General features: G+C 41.8%; 1 protein-coding gene across 5 annotated transcripts in view; it reads left to right on the forward strand.

Annotated features, from left to right (window-relative positions):
* Positions 1–836: 836 nt before the first annotated feature.
* The window catches only part of diaph2 (diaphanous-related formin 2), a 754,395-nt gene continuing 738,711 nt past the window's right edge, over positions 837–16,520 (forward strand). For 3 of the 5 annotated variants that reach the window (XM_082975097.1, XM_082975100.1, XM_082975102.1), the window contains exons 1-2: positions 892–1,052; positions 1,585–1,957. In XM_082975097.1, coding sequence (XP_082831223.1) covers positions 1,874–1,957 — 84 coding nt within the window. In that variant the 5' untranslated portion in view covers positions 892–1,052; positions 1,585–1,873. Of the gene's footprint in view, positions 1,053–1,584; positions 1,958–16,520 lie in introns of all 5 variants that reach the window. The other 2 variants (XM_082975098.1, XM_082975099.1) reach the window with 2 other exon arrangements.

A 16,520-nucleotide genomic window follows, 5' to 3' on the forward strand; every position in this document is an offset into this window, starting at 1 on the left:
AATGGCACATCAATAGATGTGGGGGAAATGGCACTTGCAGTCTGTGGCCATTGTGGGGGACAGTTTTCTGCTCCAGTAACTGTATTACTGCAAGACAGACCATGCATGATGGCGATGCTTTCAAATTTCCCATCAAGGGTCAAATTGAAGTCTAACTGGAATCAGACTTTGAAATATAAAATATGTCTCATGATGTGAATATGCAATCAAACATGGAACTCCAGCTATAGTCTGTGAACCTAAATTAGCAATATAAATGATGCAATACAAATGAATTCATGTCATTTGGAATTAGTGAAGTTTATTTATTATTTATATTGGATCAGTCTAAAATATTTTGTATTTAATATTTAATTTATATTATTTTGCCTCCATTTATATATGTTTGCTAAATAAACTTTTTTGTTAGGTCTATTTTACACACATCACATTGAGCATACACGTACATGAGCGCGCGCTCAATTTATTTTCATTGGCTGGCATCTTTCCGTAATTAAATCCTATCCAGTCACTGTGAAGTCAGTCTTACCTCTCCGTTACAACAATAGTCTCCTCCTCGGTCTTTACTAGTTACCACAGCCACAAATGGATAAACCCCGCCTATTTCTAAAATGTATCTTCTTAAAATCTTATTTTTAATTGAATCTTAACCCTAAACTTAACCACACTGCTAACCTTATGCCTAACCTTAAATGAACACCAAAAAGCTCATTTTGGTTTTCATGAATTTGTACGATATATATATATTTGACTTTGTGGCTGGGATAACTAGTGACACCCCCCCCCCCCGTCAACGTCAACAAACCGACCCCTGAGTGATCGCTGATGTGACCAATGGCTGATGGAAGCCCTGCTTCCTAGCGTGGCTCGTGGGCGAATCGGAATGTTCGGTAGGCAGAACTACATACAGTCAGTCTGGCTATCATGTTTGGTTGAAATGGTAAGCTTGGGATGGGATTTAGAGTTTTATTTGACATATTTATGTAATTGTTACATTGTATACAATTGTAAACTATTACATTAAGCCAATTAAGTTCAATGAAGCTGTTCAGGTAAAGTAACATGTATTTGTTCCCCGTTTTGTAATGTATTTCAAAAGTAAGCGCTTAGACAGCCACGGTGTTCTATCTAATAAAATGTTTGTGGTATTTCAAATACATTTAATTTATACTTTTGAGGCATTGATGTTGCATGTTACAATGTGTCTTGAAAGCGTAAACTATCCATATAACCATGGTAATAACCCTGCTATATTTATATCGTGTTGTTACATCCTTGCTAGATTGTCAACTAGTTTTGTGAAACAGTAATGGATTTATTTTACTTTGTTCCACGCTAGTATATGGCAACATTGTTTCTTCATAAAACAAACCGTTGACTAGCTTTTTTGACACATTGCTGTCGAGTATTATGGCGTACACTATCCAAAGTAAAGGTACCTGAATAATAATTAGGGTATTCCTGAAAGCACGTGTCAACATGGAGCGGTACAGTGATTTTGGGATAAACAATTTGTGCACAACTGCTGAGAATGATTGATTGACACTGACATTCAAAATATATACTTTGTTCTTTTTGGGACAGATTTTACTGCAGATTGGACTGAGATAGTTGAAAAGACATCTGGATGGACACAGCACTACCCTACCACACCTTTCTTCTTCAAGCAAGAAGCTTTTACTTTGGAACTGGATGCAATTATAAAGAAGAAACGGACCTTCATTTGGAATACTAACAACATTTTCATTATGCCAACTTGAATGGCATGGCTTTTGAGGAAACCTAACCCTGATTGTTTTGAAAGTGTTCACAAGAGTGGTCGAGTTTACTTTTGAGGAATCTTCTGAAGTCTTTACGGGAACAAAATCGCAAAATGGATCAAGCAAGCGGTGGAGAGGATCCTAATAAAGCTAATAAAAAGAAAGAAAAAGAGGATGAGAGTAAAAACAAAAAACTGGTTGGTATTTTCTGAGTTACTTGTTCTGCAGTAGCTAGCCAGCAGATCCAACCCATTTGCTTACAGATGCACTAGTGTTGAACAGCATTTCTGTGTATATTATGAAACCATGGAGCCGGTGCGAGATATGGCTCGGAAAATGTACCGCAATCCAGGGATGAGAAATGCGTTGTATTCCGAATTGTCCCAATATCATAACTGTTAAACCGATAATATTGAAAGACTGCTTGTTTTTCCGAAAAACTGTCCTTTTCTTCCTCGTGCCAGGTAGCAGAAGTCACAGCAGCATCAGCCAATCAGCTCCTTTGTTGTTCAATGCCAGGTGCCATTCCACAATGGATGCTACTGCTAGATAGCATGAGGACAAAAACGGCAGTTTACCTTAGTGCAGCTGTATGCAAGCGGGTCATATCTGCTGGCTATACAATAGCCATCTTCCTTTGAAAAGTTACACTGAACTGTCTGTCCTGTCCTGTTATTTGACATTCAAGGGTTAACTGACTTTCCAAATTAGATAAATTGTTACATAGGTTTCACACGCTACTTATGAGTGAATCAGCTTTACTACTCATACATCCTGTGTTGAAAGGAATTCATGAGCACGCCCTATTCACGGTTTTACTGTTGTGCATTAGAGCTTGTTAATCAGTCAACTCAAGGGTAAGCCCTGATGTTAAAGTCAAACCATCCCAGCAGTATATGAACCAACCCCACTGCTCACTCTCTAGTAACCCTGCAGAGTTGACTACATCACGCTGTCATACAATGCATCCTTGTGGTGCAAGACAAGCTTCAAAGATGGGCTGACCACCCCAAATGGTAATCATATTAACTATTTAATGTAGCATTCACATTTTGACCTAGATGGCTGCTCGCATTTCACTCAAGTTACTTTTGAAACCCTCAACATTTGTTTGCCTTTTGACCAAAGGCCTTCCTACAAGTACAACCTGAGGCCTTTGAAAGGCATTCCTGTTGCAGAGTCAGTGGAAAGTTGAGCAACTTGCTGACCCAGAGGGTAGAACAATATCCTGTGGTATGCAGGAGAGTCTTTTGTGCTGTGCATGAGGGTCAGCATTATTCTGTAGATATGACCTGAGCCAACCTAAACGGCATGATCAGCACTATGACATAAACAACAACCAAGCAACAGTGCATAGGTTAGGCAGCTCGGCTACTTGTTGATAATAACTGATAGCTTATATCTAACTGACTTTTATTTACTTCTTCAGCTCAGCTGTGGAGTCTCCCTATTGGCCTACACACTGGTTAATATAGTCTGGTACAGTGTTGTTTAGTTACCTACACACTGGTTAATATAGTCTGGTACAGTGCTGTTTAGTTACCTACACACTGGTTAATATAGTCTGGTACAGTGTTGTTTAGTTACCTACACACTGGTTAATATAGTCTGGTACAGTGCTGTTTAGTTACCTACACACTGGTTAATATAGTCTGGTACAGTGTTGTTTAGTTACCTACACACTGGTTAATATAGTCTGGTACAGTGTTGTTTAGTTACCTACACACTGGTTAATATAGTCTGGTACAGTGTTGTTTAGTTACCTACACACTGGTTAATATAGTCTGGTACAGTGTTGTTTAGTTACCTACACACTGGTTAATATAGTCTGGTACAGTGCTGTTTAGTTACCTACACACTGGTTAATATAGTCTGGTACAGTGCTGTTTAGTTACCTACACACTGGTTAATATAGTCTGGTACAGTGTTGTTTAGTTACCTACACACTGGTTAATATAGTCTGGTACAGTGCTGTTTAGTTACCTACACACTGGTTAATATAGTCTGGTACAGTGTTGTTTAGTTACCTACACACTGGTTAATATAGTCTGGTACAGTGTTGTTTAGTTACCTACACACTGGTTAATATAGTCTGGTACAGTGTTGTTTAGTTACCTACACACTGGTTAATATAGTCTGGTACAGTGTTGTTTAGTTACCTACACACTGGTTAATATAGTCTGGTACAGTGCTGTTTAGTTACCTACACACTGGTTAATATAGTCTGGTACAGTGCTGTTTAGTTACCTACACACTGGTTAATATAGTCTGGTACAGTGTTGTTTAGTTACCTACACACTGGTTAATATAGTCTGGTACAGTGTTGTTTAGTTACCTACACACTGGTTAATATAGTCTGGTACAGTGTTGTTTAGTTACCTACACACTGGTTAATATAGTCTGGTACAGTGTTGTTTAGTTACCTACACACTGGTTAATATAGTCTGGTACAGTGTTGTTTAGTTACCTACACACTGGTTAATATAGTCTGGTACAGTGTTGTTTAGTTACCTACACACTGGTTAATATAGTCTGGTACAGTGCTGTTTAGTTACCTACACACTGGTTAATATAGTCTGGTACAGTGTTGTTTAGTTACCTACACACTGGTTAATATAGTCTGGTACAGTGCTGTTTAGTTACCTACACACTGGTTAATATAGTCTGGTACAGTGTTGTTTAGTTACCTACACACTGGTTAATATAGTCTGGTACAGTGCTGTTTAGTTACCTACACACTGGTTAATATAGTCTGGTACAGTGTTGTTTAGTTACCTACACACTGGTTAATATAGTCTGGTACAGTGCTGTTTAGTTACCTACACACTGGTTAATATAGTCTGGTACAGTGTTGTTTAGTTACCTACACACTGGTTAATATAGTCTGGTACAGTGTTGTTTAGTTACCTACACACTGGTTAATATAGTCTGGTACAGTGCTGTTTAGTTACCTACACACTGGTTAATATAGTCTGGTACAGTGCTGTTTAGTTACCTACACACTGGTTAATATAGTCTGGTACAGTGTTGTTTAGTTACCTACACACTGGTTAATATAGTCTGGTACAGTGCTGTTTAGTTACCTACACACTGGTTAATATAGTCTGGTACAGTGCTGTTTAGTTACCTACACACTGGTTAATATAGTCTGGTACAGTGTTGTTTAGTTACCTACACACTGGTTAATATAGTCTGGTACAGTGTTGTTTAGTTACCTACACACTGGTTAATATAGTCTGGTACAGTGCTGTTTAGTTACCTACACACTGGTTAATATAGTCTGGTACAGTGCTGTTTAGTTACCTACACACTGGTTAATATAGTCTGGTACAGTGTTGTTTAGTTACCTACACACTGGTTAATATAGTCTGGTACAGTGCTGTTTAGTTACCTACACACTGGTTAATATAGTCTGGTACAGTGCTGTTTAGTTACCTACACACTGGTTAATATAGTCTGGTACAGTGTTGTTTAGTTACCTACACACTGGTTAATATAGTCTGGTACAGTGCTGTTTAGTTACCTACACACTGGTTAATATAGTCTGGTACAGTGTTGTTTAGTTACCTACACACTGGTTAATATAGTCTGGTACAGTGTTGTTTAGTTACCTACACACTGGTTAATATAGTCTGGTACAGTGCTGTTTAGTTACCTACACACTGGTTAATATAGTCTGGTACAGTGTTGTTTAGTTACCTACACACTGGTTAATATAGTCTGGTACAGTGCTGTTTAGTTACCTACACACTGGTTAATATAGTCTGGTACAGTGCTGTTTAGTTACCTACACACTGGTTAATATAGTCTGGTACAGTGTTGTTTAGTTACCTACACACTGGTTAATATAGTCTGGTACAGTGCTGTTTAGTTACCTACACACTGGTTAATATAGTCTGGTACAGTGTTGTTTAGTTACCTACACACTGGTTAATATAGTCTGGTACAGTGCTGTTTAGTTACCTACACACTGGTTAATATAGTCTGGTACAGTGTTGTTTAGTTACCTACACACTGGTTAATATAGTCTGGTACAGTGCTGTTTAGTTACCTACACACTGGTTAATATAGTCTGGTACAGTGTTGTTTAGTTACCTACACACTGGTTAATATAGTCTGGTACAGTGTTGTTTAGTTACCTACACACTGGTTAATATAGTCTGGTACAGTGTTGTTTAGTTACCTACACACTGGTTAATATAGTCTGGTACAGTGTTGTTTAGTTACCTACACACTGGTTAATATAGTCTGGTACAGTGTTGTTTAGTTACCTACACACTGGTTAATATAGTCTGGTACAGTGTTGTTTAGTTACCTACACACTGGTTAATATAGTCTGGTACAGTGTTGTTTAGTTACCTACACACTGGTTAATATAGTCTGGTACAGTGTTGTTTAGTTACCTACACACTGGTTAATATAGTCTGGTACAGTGCTGTTTAGTTACCTACACACTGGTTAATATAGTCTGGTACAGTGCTGTTTAGTTACCTACACACTGGTTAATATAGTCTGGTACAGTGCTGTTTAGTTACCTACACACTGGTTAATATAGTCTGGTACAGTGCTGTTTAGTTACCTACACACTGGTTAATATAGTCTGGTACAGTGCTGTTTAGTTACCTACACACTGATTGATGTACAAGGTGTATCAGTTTGACACTGTCGTTGGGTCTCAAGTGTCATTTGAGCTATTACAGCACAGTAAGCCTCATCCCTTGCCTGGAAGTGAAATCAGTAGGGAGCTCATTGCTCATATTTCACAAACTAATTTGACTGAATGTCCTGTGATTAACTTAAACAAAGTTTACTTCCAAATTAAGCCATGTTCATAAATGATTAGTGACCGGTGTATGTAGGAGACTCACAGGATCTATTTAAAGTGGACTCTTCCCATGTCTTAATGACAACACTGGAGGGATACGGTCTCACGGGCTGCACTTCAGTGTGGTCATCATAATGTCAGCCCCACTCTCCCTGGTGGAAACTAGAACTGGTTGGAAAGATGGGCTGTAACTGAAGCAGGTTACAAACAGCGGCAGAAACACTAGGGGAGGGAGAGTCGGAGTTATACATGGCAACACGCAGGGTATTTGTCTGTTGGTAGAGTATGGGGCTTGTAATGCCAGGGTAGTGGGTTCGATTCCTGGGACCACCCATACGTTAAATGTATGCATGTAGGACTGGAAGTCGCTTTGGATAAAAGCGTCTGCTAAATGGCATTTTATTATTATATTATTATAACTTTTGCCACTTGCAGCCACAGGGTTCTGTGCCACCAGAGTTGTCAATAAGTTTTAGCATAAGTCAAATATGGAAAAGTTGCGTCCTCTGCTCAACCAGGATGTAGGCCTGCGGTTGAGCTGATCATTTTTCACTGACTTACTGTAGTGTAACCTGGAACTGTTCCTCTACAGGGCCAGCATGTTAACAAGTAGTATGACAGCAAGTTCTTTCAGTTCCTCTGTGGATCAAGAGATATGTTGAGTCATCCAGGAGAATGCCCTAGCCACCGCTAAGGTAAAGAAGATAATCAGTTTAGCCTAACGTTAAAGAGCAGGATGGCCATCTGGCCGACTTTATGGCTTTGTTTACCAAATATGTCCCTCCAATTTGTGCTGAGCCTACAGAGAGCCAATTACTCAACTATGTCCTGGCTGCAATGGGCAGGTAGGTCTCTTCTGTCTTGATGCAGCAGGGCTGCTGGGGCTGTGAGAATCTGTCCATTGGTGAGCTGCTGGAGTGGCGCAGCGGTCTAAGGCACTGCGCCACATGCAGACCCCTGTGTACAGGGAATGACTGTGGTGAGAAGTACATGCAGAGTCCTGTGTACAGGGAATGACTGTGGTGAGAAGTACATGCAGAGTCCTGTGTACAGGGAATGACTGTGGTGAGAAGTACATGCAGAGTCCTGTGTACAGGGAATGACTGTGGTGAGAAGTACATGCAGAGTCCTGTGTACAGGGAATGACTGTGGTGAGAAGTACATGCAGAGTCCTGTGTACAGGGAATGACTGTGGTGAGAAGTACATGCAGAGTCCTGTGTACAGGGAATGACTGTGGTGAGAAATACATGCAGAGTTCTGTGTACAGGGAATGACTGTGGTGAGAAGTACAAACAAAATAAAGCAACCATTCCTCTGGGTTGCAGACGACCTCTCAATCGGGAGGGGTTGGTGTAGGGTGCAATGCTGGTGGGACAAAACTTGTAATTGCTGGTATGTGCTCCAGCAGGGTTAACTAACTTAATGAGAATGGCTCTGATTTCTAGCCAGCAGAATACCCCAGTGTTTTGTGGACTGTAATGACATAGTAGGACTAGAACCCCCAGAAAACACCAGTGTTTTGTGATCTATTTTTATTTAACCTTTTATTTATCTAGGCAAGTCAATTAAGAACAAATGATTATTTACAATGACGCCCTACCGGGGAACAGTGGGTTAACTGACTTGTTCATGGGCATAATGACATTTTTACCTTGTTAGCTCGGGGATTCAATCCAGCAACCTTTCGGTTACTGGCCCAACGCTCTAACCACTAGGCTACCTGCCGCCCCATCTATAATGACATAGTAGGACTAGAACCCCCAGAGTCTCCTAAGAGGGTGTGATATTTAAATGTTGTGGAAAAATAGTCTTACAACACTAACTCTTAAACATCCTCCAGTCGCCCAGCTACTGCCTTCCCTCCGTTGGCTCCACGGCCCAGCCAGGCCTTTAGTGCTGCCTCACTGCTGCTTGGATGAGTGCTGATGTCATCTAAGCACTCTCTGTCAGTGAGCTCACTGCGAACTACACACTCCTTAAGAGCTCTCAGTGCCAGGCATGGTCACTGTTGTTGCCCAGCCTCAACTGGGCAGCAGAGGTGAGGAGGCAGGCTTGTGCTCTGGCTCTCGCCAAACCCAGACGGCCTGAGAGTGGAGGGAGGAAGAAATCATTCATCCCTGGGTGGAGTCTTGATCTTACTTTTTGTTTTTCCCCTCCCTTTTGCACATGCATGCCTCGATACATGCAGGCCTTTTAATGTCCTCAAATATTTGCCAACACTTTCCCAGACTTTGCCACCCTTGATTTCTTCCAGAGATTGTCTGTGATCACTGTGAATGTGGATCCGTGTGGATCCAGGCCAGAGTTTACGGACATAAGTCTGTTTTTAAAGCTGGATTAGAGGTGGAGGTTGTCACCTCACTGACACAGCCCGCTGAGAATTGTGGTGACAGAGAACTCGGATTCACCATAGCCTGGGTATCCTTTAGACGTCCGTGAAAGGATGTCTGGCCTGGTGAAAGCGACTCTTGTCAGGAGAGAAACTTTTGAAAGCTGTGTTTAATGAGTCACTGGGTAGGATACCATCACAACAACACTATCTGAGCTCTGGTTTGTGATGTGGACACAAAAAACAGCCAAGGACATCAGGATAACCCCTCAGGTTATTTTAAGGTTAAGGGCACTTTTAGTAGGCTGTCTGCCATGAGAATGACATCTACTGAGTCATTTTTGTTGTCCCATGTTTGCTGTTATCAAATCATAACCGCAAACAGCTTTGACTTCTAACAAAATCGACAGAAGGAATGAAGTAATTTTAGAGGAATTCAGGAGATCTGGGTTTGTCAGAGCCCCCTCAACCTCTTCTGCATTCCAGAGTAAATTGTGACCTCTGTGTGAGAGAGAGAGCGAAGTGTGCTAACATATTTACCCCAAGATACATTGATAACTTGAGGATTATGTGGGTTATACTCTCACTGAAATGCTATGCAGTATTTCAACTTGTTTAATGCAAGTCAATTTGGTTAACACCTATTGAATTACCTGAGAGGCAGAGTATCTTATCTACTTTTCCGTGTGTAGTAGTCATACATCTCTTTTGAATAAATCGAACTGCGCTCAAAGCATGTCGGCATTATAACAATGTTGACATGACATACATGTGTGAAGCCATCTAGGTATGATTGTACAATACAGGGGAGTTGGAACTTATTCTCCTCCAAATCTGTTGAGTCTGGTTGATTTGACAAATACATACTGTAAGCTAGCCCATATATCATAGATTCTACTAATGATTAGTCTTGCACACTTAAAATGTAAAATATGACTTAATTCAACACTTGTCTTCTTAGCATAAATACCCTAGGTAGATTCCATGGTATTTATGACAAATAGACAAGTGACATAGTAGATTGGAATGTGGGTGGAATAATAGACTGTCATTGTGGAGGGTTTCTGGACTCCATGGATTCACGTTGTTAATGGATTCACCGTGTAGGTGTTTATGGATCAGTTGTATATGTGAAGTGGGCCCAGCATCATGCCTCGGCATTTAGGCCAGGCATTCATGTGAATGAAACAAATTCAAGGTGCGATGACAACATGCTCATTTGCAGAGTTCTCAACAGGAAACAGAAATGTAGTGATTTATATTTATTGGCGCAAAGGGGCCTTAGAGACCTTGTGTTTTGGTGATTGACAAACATTGATTTTACAGGGTTGTTGATAGCAACTGAGCGAATGTGGCAAGAAATAATCTGAAACAGCTTCTCTAAGCACCAATGCTCTGGACAACATGAAAACAGCCAAACGAGCTCTGCTAGGGCGAGTAAAATGCTCAGAGTCTGAGGTTCTCTCTCATTTGTCTGGAAGTAGCTAGCAAGCTAGCCAACGTTAGCCTGTTAGCTTGGGTGCTTGACTGCCGTTGTGAGGTCAGAACACTCAGATCAACCCTACTCCTCGGCCAGAGTGTCCAGTGTGCGCTCTGAACACTCTGAGAGCGAAACGCTCTGAATTTACAAACTGACAATCTGACAAAGCTCTGAATTTACGAACGCCCAGAGCGTGCTCTGGCACTCCAGATTGAATTGACGGACAGACCCATGGTTTGTGTTCTGGAATTCTGTTGGGAGTACTAAAGTTGTAATAAATGGAAGATAAATCATCTTCAGCCTTAGAGGAAAAAAAAAAAAAGATTTAAAGTTTGATGTTGAATATTTGTTATACATTTTTAGGGGGTAGATCAGATTACAGATAGATTGTGGCTTCTACCAATGTTATTATATGCATCATTTCCAGTCCCCAAATATCTATATATTATTTTCCCCTAACCCTACCACCCCTCTTCTAATTGGAGTAAACTAATGGACAACAACACTTAGGCTTCTACTTCCAGCTTATACATTCTATATACATTTTACAGACATAGTATACATTACCAGTCAAAAGTTTGGATACACCTACTCATTCAAGGGTTTTCTTTATTTTTACTATTTTCTACATTGTAGAATAATAGTAAAGACATAAACTATGAAATATCACATATGGAATCATGTAGTAACCAAAAAGGTGTTAAACAAATCAAAATATATTTTATGTTTTAGATTCTTCAAAGTAGCCACCCTTTGCCTTGACAGCTTTGCACACTCTTGGCATTCTCTCAACCAGCTTCATCTGGAATGCTTTTCCAACAGTCTTGGAGTTCCCATATATGCTGAGCACTTGTTGGCTGCTTTTCTTTCACTCTGCGGTCCAACTCATTCAAAACCATCTCAATTGGGTTGAGGTCGGGTGATTGTGGAGGCCAGGTCATCTGCTGCAGCGCTTCATCACTCTGCTTCTTGGTCAAATAGCCCTTACACAGCCTGGAGGTGTGTTTTGGTCATTGTCCTGTGTAAAACAAATGATAGTCCCACTAAACACAAACCAGATGGGATGGCGTATCGCTACAGAATGCTGTGGTAGCCATGCTGGTTAAATGAGCCTTGAATTCCAAATAAATCCCTGACAGTGTCACCAGCAAAGCACCATCACACCACCTCCTCCATGCTTAACGGTGGGAACCACACATGCAGAGATCATCTGTTCACCTATTCTGCGTCTCATAAAGACACGGTGGTTGGAAACAAAAATCTCAAATTTGGAGTCAGCAAACCAAAGGATAGATTTCCACCGGTCTAATGTCCATTGCTTGTTTTTTTGTTGTTGTCCCAAGTTGATGTTGAGATGTGTCTTTTACTTGAACTCTGTAAAGCATTTGGGCTGCAATCTGAGGTGAAGTTAATTGCCCATTTCTGAAACTGGTAACTCTAATGAACGTATCCTCTGCAGCAGAGGTAACTCTGGGTCTTCCTTTCCTGTGGCGGTCCTTATTACATTTACATTTACATTTAAGTCATTTAGCAGACGCTCTTATCCAGAGCGACTTACAAAATGGTGCATTCACCTTATGATATCCAGTGGAACAACCACTTTACAATAGTGCATCTAAATATTTTAAGGGGGGGGGGGGGGGGGTTAGAAGGATTACTTTATCCTATCCTAGGTATTCCTTAAAGAGGTGGGGTTTCAGGTGTCTCCGGAAGGTGGTGATTGACTCCGCTGTCCTGGCGTCGTGAGGGAGCTTGTTGGGGTGCCAGAGCAGCGAACAGTTTTGACTGGGCTGAGCGGGAACTGTGCTTCCTCAGAGGTAGGGGGGCCAGCAGGCCAGTGGTGGATGAACGCAGTGCCCTTGTTTGGGTGTAGGGCCTGATCAGAGCCTGAAGGTATGGAGGTGCCGTTCCCTTCACAGCTCCGTAGGCAATCACCATGGTCTTGTAGCGGATGCGAGCTTCAACTGGAAGCCAGTGGAGAGAGCGGAGGGATCGAGTGTAGGTTTTTTCAGAAGGGGTGCAACTCTCGCTCTCTTGAAGACGGAAGGGACGTAGCCAGCGGTCAAGGATGAGTTGATGAGCGAGGTGAGGAAGGGGAGGTCTCCTGAAATGGTCTGGAGAAGAGAGGAGGGGATAGGGTCAAGTGGGCAGGTTGTTGGGCGGCCGGCCGTCACAAGACGCGAGATTTCATCTGGAGAGAGAGGGGAGAAAGAGGTCAAAGCACAGGGTAGGGCAGTGTGAGCAGGACCAGCGGTGTCGTTTGACTTAGCAAACGAGGATCGGATATCGTCAACCTTCTTTTCAAAATGGTTGACGAAGTCATCCGCAGAGAGGGAGGAGGGGGGGGGGGAGGGGGAGGAGGATTCAGGAGGGAGGAGAAGGTAGCAAAGAGCTTCCTAGGGTTAGAGGCAGATGCTTGGAATTTAGAGTGGTAGAAAGTGGCTTTAGCAGCAGAGACAGAAGAGGAGAATGTAGAGAGGAGTGAGTGAAAGGATGCCAGGTCCGCAGGGAGGCGAGTTTTCCTCCATTTCCGCTCGGCTGCCCGGAGCCCTGTTCTGTGAGCTCGTAGTGAGTCGTCGAGCCACGGAGCAGGAGGGGAGGACCGAGCCGGCCTGGAGGATAGGGGACAGAGAAAATCAAAGGATGCAGAAAGGGAGGAGAGGAGGGTTGAGGAGGCAGAATCAGGAGATAGGTTGGAGAAGGTTTGAGCAGAGGGAAGAGATGATAGGATGGAAGAGGAGAGAGTAGCGGGAGAGAGAGAGCGAAGGTTGGGACGGCGCAATACCATCCGAGTAGGGGCAGAGTGAGAAGTGTTGGATGAGAGCAAGAGGGAAAAGGATACAAGGTAGTGGTCGGAGATTTGGAGGGGAGTTGCAATGAGATTAGTGGAAGAACAGCATCTAGTAAAGATGAGGTCAAGCGTATTGCCTGCCTTGTGAGTAGGGGGGGAAGGTGAGAGGGTGAGGTCAAAAGAGGAGAGGAGTGGAAAGAAGGAGGCAGAGAGGAATGAGTCAAAGGTAGACGTGGGGAGGTTAAAGTCACCCAGAACTGTGAGAGGTGAGCCATCCTCAGGAAAGGAACTTATCAAGGCGTCAAGCTCATTGATGAACTCTCCAAGGGAACCTGGAGGGCGATAAATGATAAGGATGTTAAGCTTGAAAGGGCTGGTAACTGTGACAGCATGGAATTCAAATGAGGAGATAGACAGATGGGTCAGGGGAGAAAGAGAGAATGTCCACTTGGGAGAGATGAGGATTCCAGTGCCACCACCCCGCTGGCTCGATGCTCTAGGGGTATGCGAGAACACGTGGGCAGACGAAGAGAGAGCAGTAGGAGTAGCAGTGTTATCTGTGGTAATCCATGTTTCCGTCAGCGCCAGGAAGTCTAGGGACTGGAGGGTAGCATAGGCTGAGATGAACTCAGCCTTGTTGGCTGCAGACCGGCAGTTCCAGAGGCTGCCGGAGACCTGGAACTCCACGTGGGTCGTGCGCGCTGGGACCACCAGGTTGGAGTGGCAGCGGCCACGCGGTGTGAAGCGTTTGTATGGCCTGTGCAGAGAGGAGAGAACAGGGATAGACAGACACATAGTTGACAAGCTACAGAAGTGTTGTTTCTTGTATTATTGTCTCCTGTGTCTTTAGAGAACTGTTTCACTTTGATATCCTTTTTCTTCTGTCCTGATTTTCTCTTTCTTTTCTTCTGTTAACTAGATATTCTTTGTTGTTCTTCGTTAGCTAGCTAGCTTCTTCCAAAAGAGTCCCTAGCAACTGCTTAGCAACTGGTAAACAATTCAGCTAGCTAAGATAACTACAATTTTATGAAAAATAGTTATTTTTCAAAAGCCTATCTTCTTTGTTTGTTGCTTGTTTTTTCTCCTATTCAGTCTTGCAGTTTTCTTTTGCTTTTTTCCGATGTACTTCACTCTAAAAACCATGTAAATTTCAATATTTGTAGGAGCTCATTTTTCAGCTGCTGCTGCTCAAATTGGAGTTCCGGAACACTCTTATGAGAGCCAGTTTCGTCATAGCGTGACTGCACTTGAAGAAATGTTCAAAGTTCTTGACATTTTGCGGATTGACTGACCATGTCTTCCAGTAATGATGGACTGTCCTTTCTCTTTGCTTATTTGAGCTGTTCATGCCATAATATGGACTTGGTCTTTTACCAAATAGGGCCATCTTCTGTATACCAACCCTACCTTGTCACAACACAAGTGATTGGCTCAAACGCATAAAGAAGGAAAGAAATTCCACAAATTAACTTTTAGCAAACACACCTGTTAATTGAAATGCATTCCAGTTGGCTACCTCATGAAGCTGGTTGAGAGAATGCCAAGAGTGCAAAGCTGTCATCAAGGCAAAGGGTGGCTACTTTGAAAAATCAAAAATATATTTTGATTTGTTTAATACTTTTTTGGTTGATTCCGTATGTGTTATTTCATAGTTTTGATGTCTTCACTATTATTCTACAATGTAGAAAATAGTAAAAAATAACGAAAAACCCTTGAATGAGTAGGTGTGTCCAAACTTTTGACTGGTACTGTATTTTACATTATAGTATATTTGACATTACTCTTCATTAGCTATAGAAAAATTATTAGTGTAGATCAGCATCTCAAAGGTCACGCAGAGTTCAGTGTGTATGGTGCTGGCTCAACCATGCGGTGAATGGTGGCAGACAGCAGGCTGATTTAAAAACAGGGTTGTACCCTGAGAGTGGATAGATCTCAACTGTCTGCCGCCCTCAAGCAGGAAACAGGGTTGACTCATCATCGCTTTCTTTAGGCGTTGGCTTGGCGGTGCAGTTGTGTTCATTATTACACACACACACACACACACACACACACACACACACACACACACACACACACACACACACACACACACACACACACACACACACACACACACACACACGGAGGGAGGGACTGTTAAACCTCTGTGGTTCAAATCTGCACGTACAGTACATTAACCTGTGTTTGATTGATGCTGACAGATTCTGTGGTTCTATGTAGAGGTGTCTGTTGAGACAGACCTTTGCTCAGTATATAAATGTTTTGTGTCATGAGTTGTTTTGAGATAGCGTTATCTCACACACTGTGAGTGTTGACTGATTGACTGTGAATGTATTTTTTTATGCGTTGTCAGCGTGCACATTATTGCTTAGTTTCACTTCATCGGAATTTGTCAGGATCCTCTTTTAGGCCCACTGATCAGCAGTTCTTTCTGTTGGATTGTGTTGACATGGGCCTCTGTATTCCCCAATAAATAGTTTTAACATTCATAACCAATTTTGTCAACAATTAGGCAGCAGAGATTTCTCAGTAATCTCAAAGCGGGAAAGTAGACGTAGCCTATGAAACTTCACACAAATCCTCATTGAACGATAAGCTAAGCCTTACGTATTTGCATTTCCTTTCACTCATTCTCAAATCCTAAATCTTTACTTCTTTAATTTCCTTCTCTCCTGATCATGTTTTCTGTGTGCCTGACTGATTGTATTTGTGGATATTAGGCCTATTCCTTTAATGAATTCAATCTGCTTTTAATGATTTTAATCATAGCAGACAATTAGGGGTTCATTAAAGTAATTAAAATATCAGTAATGCATGACTAGTTAAGCCCTCCTTTAGACATACAGTAGTATGCGTGTGAGATGTTATGGTGGCTTAGTGAAACAAACTCTTAGTGTTGGATTAGGAGCCTTTGTTTTACCTAGGCTTGCCTTCCTGCGTATTTGGGGCTAGATTATGACAAACGTAGTTTTCAAACCCTGGTAAAAACAGAATTTGTATATGGGTTTTTCTATAAATAAAGGGGCCCATGTGTGACTTCAGGGTTAACATTTCTAAATGGTTTGATATACATTTAAATGATTTTGTTGCACCACATGTATAGTTACAGGAATTAGAGTCTAGGTAGGCACAATGAGACCATTTACTCCTAGCAACAACAAAACATCTACATGGCATTCAAAGTGTCACATGAAACATTGACACTGCGTGTTTCTTTTGTCATGCCCAGTAGCCAGGTCTATTTGTGCTTTAGGCAACTTATCTATCATTAATAGCCACGCTAAACCTTCCAGAATAATTAAAAAGATATACAACAGCATTTCAATTTTTT

Source organism: Salmo salar, chromosome 05 (assembly GCF_965601325.2).
Source record: "Salmo salar chromosome 05, fSalSal1, whole genome shotgun sequence".
Taxonomy (NCBI): domain Eukaryota; kingdom Metazoa; phylum Chordata; class Actinopteri; order Salmoniformes; family Salmonidae; genus Salmo; species Salmo salar.